Consider the following 20,048-nt stretch of genomic DNA (forward strand, 5'->3'; position numbering starts at 1 on the left):
TGGATGACTGGTACACAATTGGATAACTAAACAGTAGAATATAATCAATATACTACAGTATACCGTGATATAAATAGGCACAGTGGATAGTACTAACTGGATTTAAAATTACTAATGAGAGAAGTGATGTAAATATAAAACTATACATACACAAAATACAATATTCACAGTAACTTGTTTGTTTTGTCAGAAAGAAGACAAATATTTCCATTTTGAATATATGTATAGTCCTGTTTTTACAATGACGGATAGATTGATGATTAGAAGAGTGACGGTACCAAGCAAGGGTCTACCGTTTTAATTAAAATTTAAATTGAAGTTAAAAACTTCAATGAATCTTGAATAATACAAAAATCTATTCGACAATGTAATACAAAGTAGGAAGCACCACATCAAGGATCACATAACCACCCTAAAAAAATAAACCTGAGCATATGTGGAAGGATCTTAAATTTTAATCGTATCTAATTTTTATTTACATCATCATATTTAATATTTGAGAATACCATGCAATAACATAGCAACAACAATAATAATAATAATAATAAAATGCTCCTGCTAATGACGTGAACATACCGCACAGGCATGTCGACAAGTGAACAACTCAAAGAATAAGAAACTGCCAAGTTTAGTAATAAGTCAAAGAATAAGTAAAAAATAACAACTTCCAGAAGAGTACAATGAAACCCCCATCATGGACTTCAAAACATGTAGTCTGAACAAAACCTAAACCAAGATAGCTTACAAACATAAAAGCATAGACAAACAACTCATCAATTCTAAAATAATAAGAGTCAATATATCCAAATTACGAATAGAACTCAAAGTAAACAAAACCTTTTAGAAACAAGTACCTACAGTGCATGAAACTAATATGAATATCTGCGATTGCCTACAATAAACAATTTACAGTTTAATAGAACCAAAACCAACAATAATAAGAACATCTACTCACAAAAAGAGAATAGCTCAGCTAGGTCCATGTTCAAATGCTTAAGCCAAATGCTCACCATTTCTCTCTCTTTTTCTCTCACACATTATTATTTTTAATTAAATTGCATTCCATTAAGGGCCGTATGTACAGCGAAAGCCTAAACTGAATTCAATCAGCTGCTGGCTTTAACCCAAAATTAATCACATTAAAACAAATGATACTTGATATAGATTTAATCCAGTTGATAAAATTTAGTTTAAACTGGCACTGTGCAAACGGCCCTAAGAGTCTCAATCAAATAACAGAAGTTAATCGTCAGCAAATCAACTGACTAAACTTAAAACATACATAAAAAGTTCAGGACTGCGAATCGCATGATGTCAACCATGTAACAATGGCTTAGAAACCCTTGCCGCTGCCGTCGCCGTCATGCGATTCGCAGTCCGGAAAGAGAGGTATTCTGCCATCATGATTGTAGGATATTTTTCATCATTATGATTAGTTTTTTCAGATGGGTAAGATAGGTTGGAACGTTGGGTTCGAACATGTATTTCGTATCCCGTACATTTAAAAGGTAATTCCTTCCTTTAAATATAGTATAGATTGAGAAAATAAAAAAAAAATACTGTACATATAAAAAATTACATTATTTTTTACATATAAAAAATTATTTAACACAAGATGTGAATACAGGCATGTTCAGACAGTTAACTGCTACTAATTAAACATTGAAAACTAATCCAATTCATCATTTGCAAAATATATTTATCAATATTTTTCACCGATCGCAATAAATAATAATAATAATTAATATTAAATGGAGAATTTACGGATGTTGAAACCATTCTTGGTGGTAGTGGTGTAATGTGCACGCCTTTCTGAGATGTGGGATTTGAGAAAATCAACTTCAAAATCACCCTTTCTAGTACCGTTTATTTTTTCACGAAAATTTCAACTTAGTTGAGTAGATCTTTACCTTAAGTAAAGTAGTCGTTCACCAATACAAGACAATATATTCAAGATTGTCACCTCATAGAAATCTTGACACCTATTCAATAATTCACAATAAATGAGGACTCAAATTTCAATTTACCATGTTGGATGAATGTTTCTAAGCGCAGTGCTGCGCTATTTGATGAAAACATTCTGTTTTCATTAAATTTTCTTATAGGATACAAATAAAACATCAAGTACCTATCACATATTTATGATGTGAAACTCACGTTTTAGGATTTTTCGATTATTAAAGTAAAGCTTATGAGAGTCAAGCCAGATGAGGCATTTTTCAGATGAGTCGGCAGGGCAGGAAGCTCTTCGATTGGCTGATTATCAGCTGATTCCCGAACATCAACCCAATCAGCCAATCGGAGAACTTCCTCCTTTGCCGGCAAACGAAAACCGTATTCTGAAAAACGCCTCATGTTGCTTGACCCTTAGATATGGTTCAAGGCTTATATCACTGAACTTAGTGATAATTGGAAGTTGGAAAGCCTTGTTGGCACTATAGGCCTAAACGCTCCATCAAACCTAACTAAATAGGTAACTATGTTCTAGAATCTAGAGACTTGAAAGGATATGATTTTGAGACTTACTTAGCCATTCTGGATTAATTTTGTCAAGTTTCCCTACATGAAAATTTATGATCTGACGTTTGTTTTGAAATTAATTGAATTGCTATGATGCAAATGATCGATAGAAAATATAATATTAGGAGTAAAAATGACATAATGCAACTGAGTACACGTAAAGCTGCGTACAGACTTGAGCACTGCGCGACAAACGTGCATTTCTCGAACAAGGATCGTTAAGTACGGTGATCGAGATCAGAGCGCGAGCTTGCCACTGTTCCAATGTTGTCGGCAGGAGCTTGACCAGTTTGTTGCAAGCGGACCGGAATCGCGCGATCTGCGATCAGTCGCGTTCCGTTTGTGTGTCGCGCAGCTCGTAAGTCTGTACGCACCTCAAAGTGTGATGGTTGTGGGCGTACGCATGCAGTGAAGCGACATGGCATAGAATGCAGTTGCACGAAGGTAGCTAAAATTGAATTGTTTGAACATGTTCATGTCGAAATATACTGAATATTTCCTGCGATAGTTGAATTGTAGTTTAGATTCTATTTAAACAGTTTAAACTTTGATAGGTTGAGAAAATAACATAACGTTGGCTTCGACTGGTGTAAATGAGAACGACAGTGTAGCACTCTAGCCATGCCACTTCACTGGCATCGGTACGCCTATAAACAAACTAGGAAAAACAAGTTTTACTTTACTCTACAAAACCGATTCACTGTAAAGCAGGGAATTGGCATTCTGTCGCTTCATTCATGACAAGTAGTAATGTAATGATAGTATAGGAGTAGAAGAGTGAGAGAAATAGAAGAGAAGAGGAGAGAGCCTACTTACTGAATGATCTTGTACAGTTCTTTTATCTTGAGCTGGATGAGGGTTGACTTGAGCCGAAGTAGTTCAACGGCTCTAGCCTGCAGTTCTGTTTTTCGGCCGCACTTATTCCGCCCCGCGTATCCCAACAGCATCTGCAGTTCGGACACTCGGAACGTCATCACCATGTTCTGCAACCAGAAACCGTCACACATTCGTCAGGACGAGCGCACCTACTCTACTGGGCCCATGAGGTTCTACATTACATCATCAACCCAATCTAGAAAACTATTTCGAGATAAATACAGAAACTGTTGCGATTATAGCCCAGTACATGGACATAGCAATTTCCTGTATAATCTATCTACAAATCTTATCAACTCTTCATATATAATGTAGCATGGAAAAGGGCTAACTAGAATCGTATCACCACTGGAACCATTACCACCGCACTATATAAGATAATATTCATCCGAAGATGTAGAAATCTGCGTTTACCGGGAAAATCGCTAGGATTTTCAAGGACTTCTTATCAAAGAAATTGTGGATGCAAGGGAAAAGGTTTTAAACTGTCTCAAGTGAGTTAGTTTATAAATTATTTTCTGTAAGTACATATTTTAAAATCAATTACTCAACCTTCTAATAATTCAAATCAGTACAAATTTTACTCAAACCATAATATTGTTCAAGTCTGGTGAATCGACTCAAAATTTTTCAACAAATTGAAATTTATTGATGTTTATTGAGTCGACATTCCTGACATACTGATACTCAGTTCAAATGCTCAAATGTGCATACAGCTTTGATTTTTCTAAATACTAAAAATAAGGATCGATCGTTCAAGTACAACATAATTTTATTGATTTGATTGTATGGTATGAGATGTTGTGATATTTTTCCATAATTGAAAGAATAAGACTTTGATATTGTCAATATCACTTTTATTTATTCGAAAATTAATTTATAATTCAGAACCAGGTTTCATGGTAAAACCTACCACATCTTCAGGTTTTACCATGAAACCTGGTTCTGAATTATAAATTAATTTTCGAATAAATAAAAGTGATATTGACAATATCAAAGTCTTATTCTTTCAATAATTTTATTGGTTCGTCGAAGACCATTCTCCTAGTTAACAGAGTTGGATTATGGGTCGCGTATCTTCGAATTGATGGAATTATTTCAGTCACGTGATAGAAATCGAAAGCAATACAGTTTTGGTAAGCAGCTTGCAAATGTGGCCAACTCTGCACGCTACAGGTGTGAAAAAAGCAGTGCTGTAAGAAAAACATTTAGGATTTTATCAGCCATAATATTTGAGCTATCAAACCATCAATGATACCAGCTTTATAATATGTTGTAGCTGAAATACCGACTGTTCATCACATTTATAACAGCTAACAGCTACTGTATTTATAACAGGTAATATTTATTGTGGCTGAAATATCAGTTATCACATTAATAAATTCATTTTTTCAAAAAAAGTTTGAAATATTTTTAATTTACTAGCCGTTATAACCAGGTTTCATAAAACATCCGCGCTGCGATCTTGCAACAAGAACTGAAGAATATTTTAGGTATGTATTTAAGAAGCATATTCCGACAAATAAGAAAGTTGATCAATTTCTTGGTGGGGTTTTTCAAAGAAATGGTGTCGATGACTGAGTCAGTTTCATACGAGTTTTTATAAAAATAAAAGTTCTTCATTCAAATTTGATAGGAAACTATACTGAAAATGCAAATAATATCAAAAGACAAGCCTTGAATCAGCCATGGAACAAAGAATTGGTAAAGTCAAGAGAAAGCAGCTAGATACTCATTAAATCACAAGGTAAAATAAGTATTTACATAAACTATGAGAATCAGTCACAAGTAACAGCTCAGGCCTAACTCGCCGAAAAGGAAAATTTAAAAAAGGAATTGAACAGAAATGCCAAAATACTCAAAATGGTACTTACATAAACTATGAGAATCAGTCACAAGTAACAGCTCAGGCCTAACTCGCCGAAAAGGAAAATTTAAAAAAGGAATTGAACAGAAATGCCAAAATACTCAAAATGGTACTAGAAAAGAAGAAAAGGGTAGAATCAAAAATTTGAATTTTTTTATAAACTATTCTATACCACTCACCAACAACCAATACAACAGAACTGAAGAGAAATTCAAAATAGAAAACCATAAATAACAAAATATATGTAACTAATCAGGCAAATGAAATAAATATGACGAGCTGAATTCGAAATTGATAAACAAAAGATTGTCTAAACTTGAAAACAGCATTAAAATATATAACATGGGGTGTATAAATATACAATTATTTGCAAGGTACCATTTAGAAGATTCTCATTCTGTATAACTGACAATTAATTCGGGAGCTTAGGACCAAGCTACATGAGGCGTTTTTCAGAAGAGCCGGCAGGGCAGAGACCTTGCCGACTGACTGATTGGGTTGGCGTTGGCCGGCCAATCAGCTAATTGGAGAGCTTCCTGCCCTGCCGACTCGTCCGAAAAACGCTTCATGTGGCTTGGCCTTAAGCAAATTAAAATTGTGTAATCAAGAGTTTTATTCTAGCAGTCCAACAGATGTGATCAAATTGATAAACATTGAATAAATAGAATAGCAGACTAAATAGCATATAATGAAACCCTCTTTAATTCATGGAACATCTATGCTAAGAACTTATTACGGTAAGTCATCGTCAATGTCAAATTTTCTGTTAATAAAAACAAGCTAGTTTTTACGTGAATTTCAAATAAAATTCAATATATTAATTCATTTTTTCGTACTCTTGTGAAAGAAGACTGTATAATAAGGCATATTTAACGACATTGACTATCTGAGACGCTGCATTTTGTACTGTATTTGCACCCAATACAAACACAAGCAATAAAAGTCATTAACTGATGATAATCATAATAAAAAGAAAGTGTTCATGGCAACGACATATTGCATAGGCATAATCACAACAGAAGAAGTCAAAGAAAAATAATAAACTGCCATAAGGCATGTCAACGAGTAAAATAACTATGCCAAATCAAAAACACAAGAAAAAGACAAAAACATGTAATGATACATTTGTACCATTCATCAGTTCAATTTCCAAGATATAATGTAACATGTATAAATGCTTCAAACCATTACTATAGTCAGATAGTTACAGCGTAAGTTTATAGCGTAGTATAGTAAATAGTTGTTGATCGTGAACAATCATTAGATGGTTTTCCACTGATTGAACTCAATATGGTATTCGAAAGAGAAATTCTTACTGCCAAATAAAAAAAAACAATAGGCTAACAAAAATAGATTATTGTCAGATAAAAACTAAAATTATTTGTCTATAAATAAATGAAGTCTATAAAAATAATAAAATAGTGAATTTGAATTGGCATGCCATTAAATGTAGCCTTCTAAATACAAACTAAATACAACCTATTCTACAGTGAACAACGCAAGATTTTCATGATTAACTTGAAAATAACAACAAACATAGTTGGGCGTTCATATGATTTAGGCTACCTATAAAAATAAACCAGAGAGTGATTTCCAAACAAGCCTTTAAACATTTCTAATAATAATAGAAAGTTTAATATTATTCTAGACGATTAGAAATAAAGTTTAAAATAAGCCCTTTATAAAAACAATGGGGAAGAGATGGATAAAGACCATAACTATTGAGTATGCCAGACGCTGTTTATCTGGAACGTGGATATTCACAGAAATCTAAAGATGAAGTTGTCAACAGAATTTGGGCGCTTTGAACACAATTATGCAGATATCCATTTACAACGGCACGAAAATGAAGAAGTCACTGCTTGACAACACATATAATTCATGCTGACCAGATTGAAGCAACAGAATTTGGGCGCTTTGAACTCAATTATGCAGATATCCATTTACAACGGCATGAAAATGAAGAAGTCGCTGCTTGACAACACACATCATTCATGCTGACCAGATTGAAGCAAACTCAACATTTTGAATGTGTAGATTTGTGGAATAATTAAAATAATAAAGCATTGTTAATAGTAATTTGTCTAAAAGTTAGAAGTTAAACTTATATAGTGATGGTTAAAACTATTATACCGGTACAATTAAATTTATTAAATAAAAAATCCTTTATTAATAAAACTTATTAGCACCGTATTCCGGATAGGAACTTCTCATAGCTATATTAAATATAGAAATAAAAGAATGTGGATCATTACAAATTGTGGAGAATCAAAGGCTTAGAATTAGTGTGCCGCTACTATCTATTTGCGTATTTTACCTCTTAGTGTCGTATGCAAGAGCGGTAAAAGTTTACAAAGTGGATTTTTTATTGTAAAATTGAATATACACAGATACATTTCGGCTAAAGTGCACGTCCAGTGCCAACATACCTGTCATCAAATTTTTGGTTGGGATCGATTTAGTATGTTATTTTGAGCACAAAATCACAAAAATTAAACGGCGCTCACTATTGTTTTTTAAATAAACTAAGTTCAATGTAGCACAATTTTACATGCATTTAACCTATGAGTAGCAGCCATTTTGATTATTTAAATCATCAAATTATGATATTCCTAATCTGAGTTTTCCTAACCCAAAGCTTTTCCTATCCTAAGCTTTCCTAACATGAAGCTTTTCCTAACCTAAAGCTTTTCCTAACCTACAGCTTTTCCTAACCTTAGCTACTTATGGTTGCTACTTATAGGTTAAATGCATGTAAAGTTCTGCTACTTTGAACTTAGTTTATTTTAAAAACAATAGTGAGCGCCGTTTAATTTTTGTGATTTTGTGCTCAAAATAACATACTAAATCAATCCCAACCAAAAATTTGATAATAGGCATGTTGGCACTGGACGTGCACTTACACCTAAATCTATCCTTCTAATACTTGTAAGTTACTCGAAACTCAAACCTTTAAAACCTTCTGTTTCATCCATTACCCACATTAGTGGGATCGATGGCGTCATAGAGTTCGATTTCAACATACACAACAACACGAAAACTATTCAGATGGCAGGTAAAACAGTGATCACTTTTTAAAAAAAGTTCAGATCATCACTCATGAATTCATTTACACTATAATATGATTTTATCACAAAGCAGCTTCCTGACGGCTCTCTTGAAGGCGGCTTCATCCAACTGCTTTACACCAGGAGGCAGCTTGTTGAAGAATTTCAATGCAGAAACTCTAAAGCTGGCCTGTGAACGGTGAAGACGTCTCCTAGGGACATCCAGCAGCTCGCAGCGCCTGGTGTTGTGGTTGTGAACGTCACTTCGGGCAGCCAGAGTATGCTGTATCCTCTTGACATACATCAAGCACAGGAGGATGTAATGGCTGAAGACCGTCAGCACACCAAGGCGAGCAAAGATGGGCTTGCAGTGGGCAAGATGATCGCTGCCTGTTATAATTCTTATAGCCCTCTTTTGCAGTCTCAGCACATCAGCAGCCCCCGCCGAATGACCCCACAGAAGCAAGCCATAGGTAATGTGGCAATGGAAGAGCACGTGATACATCATTATCAGGTACTTCTCAGTCACCAGGCCCCTCATCTTGAGCAGCAAAAAGCAAATGCGGGAGAGTCGACTGGTTACTTGCTGTATATGACTGTTCCAGCTGAGTCTGCTGTCCAAGACAAAACCCAGCAGCTTCACTGGATTCTGAGGGTCACGCGGCTCACGTGACAAGCTGCAGATGATCCTTTGGGTCTTGTCCTCATTCAGCTGGAATCGATTTGCCAGGAACCATGAAGTGGCAGATCGAAGATGCTCCGCAGATGCCTCCAAGACCCGCTCAAGCTCAGCACCCGATGACAGTAGAGATGCATCATCCGCGAACATCAGAGAGGAACCGTGGTCGTCGAGGTCATTTATCATGACAAGGAACAGTGTAGGCCCCAGCACTGATCCCTGAGGAACACCAAAAGCTACCGGAAGTGTCCGGGAGTCCGCACCACTGAGGGAGACAAGCTGAGTCCTTCCAGAAATGTAAGAGCCCAAGATGGAAAGGGCAGAGTCTCTAAGACCATAAAAGCTCAGCTTTCTAAGGAGTATGCCATGGTCCACGTAGTCAAAGGCTCGGCTCAGATCACAAAGAGCAAGAGCAAGAGACTCACCATCCTCAAAGGCCGTGTCAATCCGCTCAGCTACATGAATTAAGTTTATTTCTACCTGGATGAAGTTCATTTTGAAATCACCTATTTCCTTCAACAAATCTACCAAATCTATTAAGCAATTGCTGGCTAACTTAAATTGACTACTATTATGCATTAATTGCTAATTCTCATTTTCCTCAAATTGATATAGGCCTAGAATGTTCTTTTCATGCTGCAAAGACCTAACCTGACATAAGTAAAACATTGTTTGAGAGAGCTAAACTAAGCACATTAATATAGTTAGAATCAAACTAGTTGTCAGATTTCGCACTATGCATTGTGTTCTTGTCCCAACTTGTCGCGTTAGTGCGCAAGTCACTTTGTCATTGGTCCACTTTCACTGTGTTTTCTGCAGTTCACGGATTACATCAGTTTTTTGTCATGCTACATTTGTACATTAATTTTATTGTACATTTTGGTATTATTTAATATCATTTTGGAGTATTTCCTACCGTGTCTAGACGTTTTTTACACATATCTTTTTCATCGACGTGGCTATACGTAGTTTCTTACATCACATTTCGTGCATGCACTTTCCTGTTTTTTTCTTCACACAGCAATGGCGTAACAGTTCACATCAGTTTTTTTTCGTTCTTCAATTTTCGTCGCTTTCAATTCAAAATTTTCAATTCTCAGTTTTAAATTCATGTTTATTCAACGTAGAATGTTTCTTCCAGTGCTTCGATAAAGTTTCAGTAATTTCGGTTCGTTAGTTTGTGAAATATCTTCAATCATCAGTATTTGGTATGTTCCAACACGTTTCATTCGTCACGAGTGCTTCGAATTTTTATCTTCAATTAAATTTATTCACTTCTCAGTGTGAGAACTCAATCATTTTCATATTACTGATTATGAAAATCAAGTTTCCAGAACATTCAACATTCAGCAACAAGTTTATGATTGAACTGAACATTCATTTGCGGTAGGCATTTTGTGGTAGGGCTTGAGGCCCAATTTCGCATTCATTCGTTTCATTGAAGTAATTCTGGTCTCGCGGGACATTATTACTGGTGTGTTGCTTGCATTCCAAGATCACACTCTCATCATTTCACGGTGCAGTCAGACGTTCTGCTCTGTATCCGTTTTGTTAGGTTAGTCAACTAGCTACCTAATCATTCATTGCTAGATCGCAGTATTAGCAATTTTCATGTCTACCCCCTAGATGGTGTATCAGTTTCAATCAGTTCTTTTAGTGATCTACGAACATTTGTTACATTTCATTCACCATGCCAAGCATTTGGATGGTTGTCTATTCAGACATTCACTATAGCATCAGTGTTGTGATTTTTTGGCCGTAGCCAACTCAATTAGCTTTGCATTTCATTCACCGTGCCTAACTTTTGGACGGTTCATTCAATTCAGTGAATCTTCAGCTACGTTACTTTCAAGTTTATGTGTTGCATATCTCAACTGTGTCACACCGTCATTGTGTCAGTATTGCCCGTATTGCACTGACAAAAGTTAACCTGACATTACACACTCATCGCTGTGTCGCCGCCGTTCCTGTGTCGTCACCACTGAGCCATCGCTGTTGGCTATCCTGATTTGTCACCATTCCAGTCCCGGAGTCTGTCACTCGGATTGATTCTTGTCCTGCTTGCGGGTCATCTCAGTCGCCGCTCTTCACGGTTCGCCGTCCAGTCCAGCTCCGGTAGCTCGCTCTGGTCCGCTCCACTTCGTGGGTCCATCCAGGTCTCCACCATCGTCCGGTATCATCGAGGGGGTCTCGATGTACTGCCCATCCAATTCAAGATTGGATCTCATGCTCTTCATGCATTTGATAAGTATTCTGTATTAATTTTGAATCATTATCAGCATTTTTCATTATTTGTTCAATTGCCTTGTTTGTTTAATTATTATTTGACCTTTTCAGGGTTTACTTGGAATTATTTATTCTAAAGTCGCGATTCCCATTTGTAGACACAACTTTTTACCAATATTTTTGGAAGTATTGCAAGTATTTGTACTTTACATTTTTCATATTGACTTATTTATATATCTGATCATATCAGACTTTGATCTATCATTTAAAGTTAGTCTAAGCCATTGTCAATTACGTTCTTGTATACAGTATCTGTTTCATTTTACTGTACTATCTCTTTACTATTGTTTTTAAAATTATTAATTACATTGAATATATGCTTTTCAATTGACGTTCAACTCATGATTATTTAGTGTATCTAATAAAACCTATCCAGAACTACAAAGGTTTCAATATGTCCTGAAAGCATTCGTTTTTTTTTTGTTACCTTTAGTATTTACATTTCAATTGTTCTGTTTTGGCAGTTTACCTTTACCTTTTGTACTTTTTGAGATTACTCATTGACCTGATTCTTTTCTATTTTACTTATTGCCATTTGAAGGTTTATTTTCTCTTTGAATTTATGCACTAGCTCATTACGGAGCATTACATATAGTAGTTTTGTACTTGTTCATTAGTCACAAATTGTTTTGTTTACTAGGAATTTGGACTAGTACCTAAATTAAATTTTCCTGTTAGCAATTCAACATTTATCAACTGACAATCTCAATTTTTTACTATGTATTTTTTATTGTTTTGTACTCATGATTATTGAGTCAATTCATCATATTTCAACTGATTGTCTCAATTTTTTATTATGTCATTTTTATTGCTTTGTACTCCTGACTATTGAGTCAATTATTCGTATCTCGTCAGTCAACTGCCCTGTGTGGCATTTCCTAAATCTAAGACCATATGTCATGTTTCTCAAAGTATACAATAAATCTATTGAACTGTTTTACTTAAACCTTATTTTTTATTTGGCGTCTTTCCCAGCTACCAGTTTTATTATAAATTATCATTCATTTTTTAGCATGTTGGATTTGTGCAGTAGTACAATAAATATACAATTCATACATCTTAACATTTTTATTTACAAAAGCATTTCTTACAGTCCACTATTATTTCATTCAGTGACACAAATCACACATGTTAAAATGGTCCTCCTTCGGCCAGATCAAGGCCAGTGACCTGGGACAACTCATTATCTAATGACCCCTGGTCAACTCAAACTTTTTTAATTTGTAAAAAAAAAAATCATCCTGACCTTTAACATTGACGCCTTAGTTAGGGTCCAATTTTTGACATTAACTATTGTATTAGCATTGTTTGTATTAATAGATTCTCATTCATTTCAAGGTTAACTGGACCCCAGACAAGCACGCTGCGCTCGTGTTGGTACCAGTCTCTCAGACCTGAATCATTGTAAGCTGCCACACTGCATCCTGTGCACAAGTTGCTCGAGCGCCACCATTATCACTTGCTTGGTGTCACATCACTCAGTTCATTTGGCTCTCCACACAAGCCTTGGTGACACATCTTCTTGCAAACGTTTGCGCTTTAAACGTGGGCACACGCACAACTACAGTTGGCAGCATTTTAGGGTCGCAAGTATTCTAATTTTAAGTTGTAGTAATCTTTGTAATCATGGCTACTGAAGTTCTTCCAACTGATATCTCGGCGCTAATAGCAAAGAGAAAAAATCTGTTTGATCACCTACAGTGGCTCATTGATCAGTTTTATTTTGAAACGCCTAGAAATCACCTAGAATATCATGAATTAATCACTGTCAAAGAGGAAATTGATACCCTTCGACATGCCTATGTTAATATCAAGGATAGCTTAGACGAAGGGGATCCCAATGGAGACAAAACTATTCATTATGAAATTTCAAAAATTTTTATTAACATTACTTCTAGAATCAGGCCAATCTGGCAGCCTTTGAAGAGGCCAATAGGGTTCTCGTTGAACCTGCATTAGTGCATGCCCCCACTCCACGACCTATTCAAGTTTCACAAGGTTTCAAATTACCAGAAATACCATTACCTCGTTTTAATGGTGATTTTGAAAATTGGTTGAATTTTCGTTCTGCATTTACTAGTATTATAGTTGATAATGATTCAGTTGATAACAGTGCAAAGTTTCAATATCTCAAACAGGTATTATCCGGCAAAGCGTTGAATAGAATCGCCAATGCACCACCAGGTGATTTCATTTTAGCTTGGAATTTGTTGAAAACCAGGTACGACAATCCAATACTTATTGCTGATCGACATGTTTCGGCAATCTTGAACCCACCGCAACTCAATTCAAAATCAGCACAATCTTGGCGCAGTCTTATTGACCATCAAAAAACAAACATTTTTGCTTTAGAAGCACTTGATTTAGGTATAGATGTTAAAGACCTTCTGTTCATGTATGTCACTGTGTCTCGTTTTGATATTGCTACCCTACGTGATTGGGAGCGATACAACTCTACTATGGATGATGTTTCTATTGACATACTCTGGAACTTTATGGAGTCCCAACATAAAGTGTCACAAGCTGTGTCACTTAATTTGAATCACTCAGCTCAGGTCAATCCTAGAGCTAACCAGCAGCAGCCCAGCAGATCGGCAGCTCTTTCTTTCAACTCTAACAATCATAGTATTGGAACATCCAATTCATCATTCAACAACAGTCGCAGTACTGCTACACCCAATTCGGTATTTCAACGTCCCAATGCTTGCTTGTATTGTAACAACTCAGCACATTCTGTCTTCACTTGTCCTCAGCTGTCAAATCTACAGCCACAAGCTCGTGTTGACGCAGTACGCAAAAAGCACTTGTGCTTCAATTGTCTCCGCCCATTTTCAACAGGACACCAATGCTTTGGTGCATGTAAGCAGTGTGGCAAGGCACATCATTCCATTTTGCACGGTGCATCATTTCAATTTACGTCATCTTGCTCTAAGGCTACAGCAAATGCCAACAGTGTTCAATTAAGGAATACTACAATTTCCTCCAACAGCAGTCGTTCAGCACATCTTCACAGCTGCAGTTGTGGTTCACAGCCGGCAGTCAACCTCCGCACGTCGCCGCTCGCTTCATCATCAGTTGTCGCATCTACTTCTGAACAGTCATTGAATTCAACTGTAGAGTCATCTGCTAGGTCGCCGATTCCAGCCGCTGGTCAAGTAGTTAGTAATTCCAGTCACACATATGATGGCAACAAAAATTCAACAGTATCCATCATGCCTACTGCAGAGGTAGTCATGATAAGGTTTGGTCAACCTATTTTGTGTCGCACGTTGTTGGACACAGGTAGTGACACCTGTTTCATTTCCAAACATCTTGCTTCACGGTTGTCTTTAGTTTCAACTTGTCATAACAATACTATACATACAGTTTCTGGCATCAATACAGCACCGATGTATTCCACATCTGTGGAAGTGTTTTCTTCTGATCGCACATGGTCTAGAAAGGTCTCTTGCATTATTGCCGACAAAATTACACCCAGTCTTCCACCAGTAGGAATTGATATTTCAAAACTCAGTTTGCCCACTCACATTCAGCTTGCTGATCCTGCTTTTCACCTTTCTCAAGGGAATCGATCTTCTTTTGAGCGTTACAGTCTATGCTTCCATATTGACATCCAGTCAAATTCAAATTTCATCTGACTGCATTTTGCAAGGCACCAAACTAGGTTGGGTGGGTTTGGGGTGCTGTCTTGTCCACGCATTCATCTCAGATAGAACCTTCTGTTCATTCCAACTTCATTTCTACTTGTGAGATTTCCAATCAGATGGAAAAATTTTGGAAGCTTGAAGAAGTTCTTCCTAAGGACAATCTAACAGCTGAGCACCGAAAGATTGAACAGCATTATCTTGCCAATGTCGAGCGTGCCTCAGACGGCAGATTTTCTGTGGCTCTTCCCAAAAAAGAGTCATTTCACACTCTAGGTCAATCTCGTTTCCAAGCTCTTAACCGTTTCCATTCACTGGAAAAAAGATTGGCTGCTAATCCTGAATTGAAGGAACAGTATACAGCATTCATGGATGAGTATCAATCATTGGGACACATGTCTCCAGATTCACCCCTCAACCTGGAAGGAGATTTCATCGAATGTAATCATTTCACAGCCTAAAATCTCGCTTGTCACTTGTTCAACAACTTCATTGTTTTCAGATTTATCGTCAAAAATTTCATCGTATCACAAAATTAGTTTGCATTGCTGCTTACATTCTTCGTTTCATTCATAATTTGAAGCATTGCCGTGAACCAGCATCTCAGCAATCTGTTGAACTGTCGGTTCAGGAAATTCAAGCTGCTGAATTGCGCATCATTCAAGACATTCAATCAGATGTTTTTGCCGACGATTTGAAATCTTTGTGTCAGGGTAAGGAGCTGCCCTCCAATAGTTCTATCAAGTCACTCTCTCCATTTATTCATACTGACAATCTTCTTAGAGTAGGTGGTCGTCTTCGGGAGGCAGATATTCCATTCGACTATAAACATCAAATCTTATTGCCAGCTAAACATAGGTTCACGCGTGCGCTCATTGTCTCATTTCATAGACGTCTTCAACATGCTGGCGTTCAGGTCACTATGGCCAGTATTCGACAACGTTTTTGGATACCATCCACCCGTCGCATCATCAAGAGTGTAATAAAGGGTTGCAAAATGTGTTTTCGTTTCTCTACGTTTCGTTCCGAGCAAATCATGGGGCATCTTCCCGCAGTTCGTGTACAACCGGATTTCCCATTTTATAATTGTGGAGTTGACTACGCAGGTCCTCTTTCAATTCGTCTTGGTGGCTCAAAGTCGCGCAATTTCTCCAAGGCTTACCTTGCTTTGTTTATTTGCATGGTAACGCGCGCAGTTCACGTAGAGGTGGTCTCCGAGCTTTCAACAAAGGCCTTCATTGCCGCACTCATCAGGTTCTCTGCTCGTCGTGGCATCCCTTTTGCCATTCATTCAGACAATGCTACAACGTTTGTTGGCGCTCACAATGAACTCAATGAGTTACATGCATTTCTTTCAGATTCTGCTATTCAGTCTGAAATTCACAACTTTGCCGCCGTTTTCAACATTGGTTGGCATTTCATCCCTCCCAGGGCTCCTCATTTTGGAGGTCTATGGGAAAACGCTGTAAAAAATTTTAAACGAATTTTCAGAGTGGTCACTTTGAATAAGATTTTGAATTTTGAAGAGCTTTCCACGCTGTCTGCACAGATTGAAGCTATCCTCAACTCCCGGCCTCTTGTGCCTCTGTCTGAGGACCCTCAAGATTTAGCATACTTGTCTCCTGGGCATTTTTTGGTTGGTCGTCCGCTCACCGCACTGCCGTTCCACACACCAACCACCACTCACATCGATCACCGTTCACGCTGGCGTCAGTTAGCACTGATCACTCAGGAACTCTGGGATCGTTGGTCTGCTGAGTTTCTAGTCACACTTCAAAGGAAAACAAGTGGAGCTCTGAATCTGAAAACCTGCAGATTGGTGCTGTGGTTATTCTCAAGGACACGGGTACGTCACCTTCGGTATGGAAACTTGCGCGCATCACGGCCGTTCATCCAGGAAGGACAACAAGGTACGGGTGGTCACCGTTTGCACCGCATCAGGCACTTTCAAGCGGGCTATTTCTAGCATTGCACCGCTTCCCTCGACGAGGAATTTTCTGATTAATTCAGCATTGCTCATCCGACATAATCTCTGTTTCTTTTTTGTTCTCTCGTATGTCTCTCTTTTGAGACCCTGCAGGCCTCAAGGGGGCCAGGTTTATGTCAGATTTCGCACTATGCATTGTGTTCTTGTCCCAACTTGTCGCGTTAGTGCGCAAGTCACTTTGTCATCGGTCCACTTTCACTGTGTTTTCTGCAGTTCACGGATTACATCAGTTTTTTGTCATGCTACATTTTTGTACATTAATTTTATTGTACATTTTGGTATTATTTAATATCATTTTGGAGTATTTCCTACCGTGTCTAGACGTTTTTTACGCATATCTTTTTCATCGACGTGGCTATACGTAGTTTCTTACATCGCATTTCGTGCATGCACTTTCCTGTTTTTTTCTTCACACAGCAATGGCGTAACAGTTCACATCAGTTTTTTTTCGTTCTTCAATTTTTGTCGCTTTCAATTCAAAATTTTCAATTCTCAGTTTTAAATTCATGTTTATTCAACGTAGAATGTTTCTTCCAGTGCTTCGATAAAGTTTCAGTAATTTCGGTTCGTTAGTTTGTGAAATATCTTCAATCATCAGTATTTGGTATGTTCCAACACGTTTCATTCGTCACGAGTGCTTCGAATTTTTATCTTCAATTTAAATTTATTCACTTCTCAGTGTGAGAACTCAAATCATTTTCATATTACTGATTATGAAAATCAAGTTTCCAGAACATTCAACATTCAGCAACAAGTTATGATTGAACTGAACATTCATTTGCGGTAGGCATTTGTGGTAGGGCTTGAGGCCCAATTTCGCATTCATTCGTTTCATTGAAGTAATTCTGGTCTCGCGGGACATTATTACTGGTGTGTTGCTTGCATTCCAAGATCACACTCTCATCATTTCACGGTGCAGTCAGACGTTCTGCTCTGTATCCGTTTGTTAGGTTAGTCAACTAGCTACCTAATCATTCATTGCTAGATCGCAGTATTAGCAATTTTCATGTCTACCCCCTAGATGGTGTATCAGTTTCAATCAGTTCTTTTAGTGATCTACGAACATTTGTTACATTTCATTCACCATGCCAAGCATTTGGATGGTTGTCTATTCAGACATTCACTATAGCATCAGTGTTGTGATTTTTGGCCGTAGCCAACTCAATTAGCTTTGCATTTCATTCACCGTGCCTAACTTTTGGACGGTTCATTCAATTCAGTGAATCTTCAGCTACGTTACTTTCAAGTTTATGTGTTGCATATCTCAACTGAGTCACACCGTCATTGTGTCAGTATTGCCCGTATTGCACTCATGATTATTGAGTCATTTTATCATATTTCAACTGATTGTCTCAATTTTTTATTATGTCATTTTTATTGTTTTGTACTCCTGACTATTGAGTCAATTATTCGTATCTCGTCAGTCAACTGCCCTGTGTGGCATTTCCTAAATCTAAGACCATATGTCACGTTTCTCAAAGTATACAATAAATCTATTGAACTGTTTTACTTAAACCTTATTTTTATTTGGCGTCTTTCCCAGCTACCAGTTTTATTATAATTATCATCATTTTTTAGCATGTTGGATTTGTGCAGTAGTACATAAATATACAATTCATACATCTTAACATTTTTATTTACAAAAGCATTTCTTACAGTCCACTATTATTTCATTCAGTGGCACAAATCACACACTAGTGCACTGTTAAATTATTATTAAGAATATAATACTAGTCATTTAGAGAAAATTTGAAAACTTTATTTGGAATAAATAATATATAAGAGTGATGTGACTGAAAAACATACACTTCTACTGTAATCAACGTTAACAAAATATAGTCTACATGTTTGAAGAATAGGCTAGTGTAAATAATCTAAGGCTGAATAATTATCTAATACGCTATTAAAAATACTGATTGAGTTAGTTAATAATAATAAATTATTATACTTACTTTCAACTCATCAATTCCAGCCATTTTCCTGCTAGATTTTTTCAGTGAACCCGCCAGAATGATAAATTTATTAAAACTGATTCAGTAGTGAAAATCAGTGCTTTCAACACTGAGATCAAAAGAAAAATAGAAAAAAACTAGTTAAAACAAATAGTAACAAAGCTATTTGATATTAATTTGTTATTTTTATGTACTCTACAATCAAAGGGATTAAGCGGGTCGCATGAATTGGGAATATCTGGAACTCAAAATATCTTGCAGCTGGCCGGAATTGGAAATATATGGAACTCCAAATATGTTGACAGGCGGAACTCCGAATATCGTGCAGACCAGCAGAACTCAAAATATCTTGTCAGCTGGTGGAATTGGAAATATATCGAATTCACAATATCGATCGTTATTAGCAAGACTGTGTACATGTGGGATGAAACAAATTTATCGCAAAACAAATGAAGGGTTCTATAGTTAACCTAAAATAAATTTATCAACACGGGTGCATACCAACTGACCCAATTCCCATTTGACCCAACCTACCACTTGACCCAATTTTTTCAAATCGAGAAAAGCCGCGAAACCACTTGACCCAATAGACATCTGACCCAATATACCATTTGCCCCAATATTATAAACATCACAAAACCATCTGACCCAACCTACCACTAGACCCAACTACTGTGCTGCGCTCTCGTGGCATAGTTTATGGTGCGCAAAACATCAATGCCTTCTTGATGAGTGGTACTCCTTCGACAGCCATGACAGTTGACATTCCGATATTTTCTGGTAGATGTCAGGACGGTCAAGACTTATGTGGTGACATTTGGTACTACCGTTGCTTACGAAACTACAAGGCTAGAACCATCAGGTGATCAGCTGTTCAAAAGCGTACACTTCAACCCAAAGACCTTAAAGAGATATAGACCCACAATGCCTATGTCTTCCCAATGATAGCTCTTACTTGAAATTGAAGGCCGCCATTGGGGTATTTTAGCACGAGTATTATATCTATATATATTTATAATACAATAGATGACAAAGCATTGGTGGCATTGGTATGTAATAATCTTTTGTGTTGTCCCCTCAATGGCGGATTTCAATTCCAAGTACGACACTAGCGCTGTATGTGAGTCTATGCATCTTTAAGGTCTTTGCTTCAACCCGTGTTTACATTGAAAACCCTATGTTGAATGGAA

General features: G+C 37.0%; 1 protein-coding gene across 1 annotated transcript in view; it reads right to left on the reverse strand.

Annotated features, from left to right (window-relative positions):
* LOC120352970 (E3 SUMO-protein ligase PIAS3-like) overlaps window positions 1-19,053 on the reverse strand; it is a 25,704-nt gene extending 6,651 nt beyond the window's left edge. Inside the window, exons 1-2 of the mRNA XM_039435333.1 lie at window positions 18,859-19,053; window positions 3,449-3,503 (exon numbers count right to left, since the gene is read on the reverse strand). Of these exons, the coding sequence (XP_039291267.1) occupies window positions 3,449-3,503; window positions 18,859-18,882 (79 nt within the window). The 5' untranslated portion in view covers window positions 18,883-19,053. The remainder of the gene's footprint in view (window positions 1-3,448; window positions 3,504-18,858) is intronic.
* Window positions 19,054-20,048: the final 995 nt, after the last annotated feature.

This window comes from Nilaparvata lugens, chromosome 9 (genome assembly GCF_014356525.2).
Source record: "Nilaparvata lugens isolate BPH chromosome 9, ASM1435652v1, whole genome shotgun sequence".
In the NCBI taxonomy this organism is placed as follows: domain Eukaryota; kingdom Metazoa; phylum Arthropoda; class Insecta; order Hemiptera; family Delphacidae; genus Nilaparvata; species Nilaparvata lugens.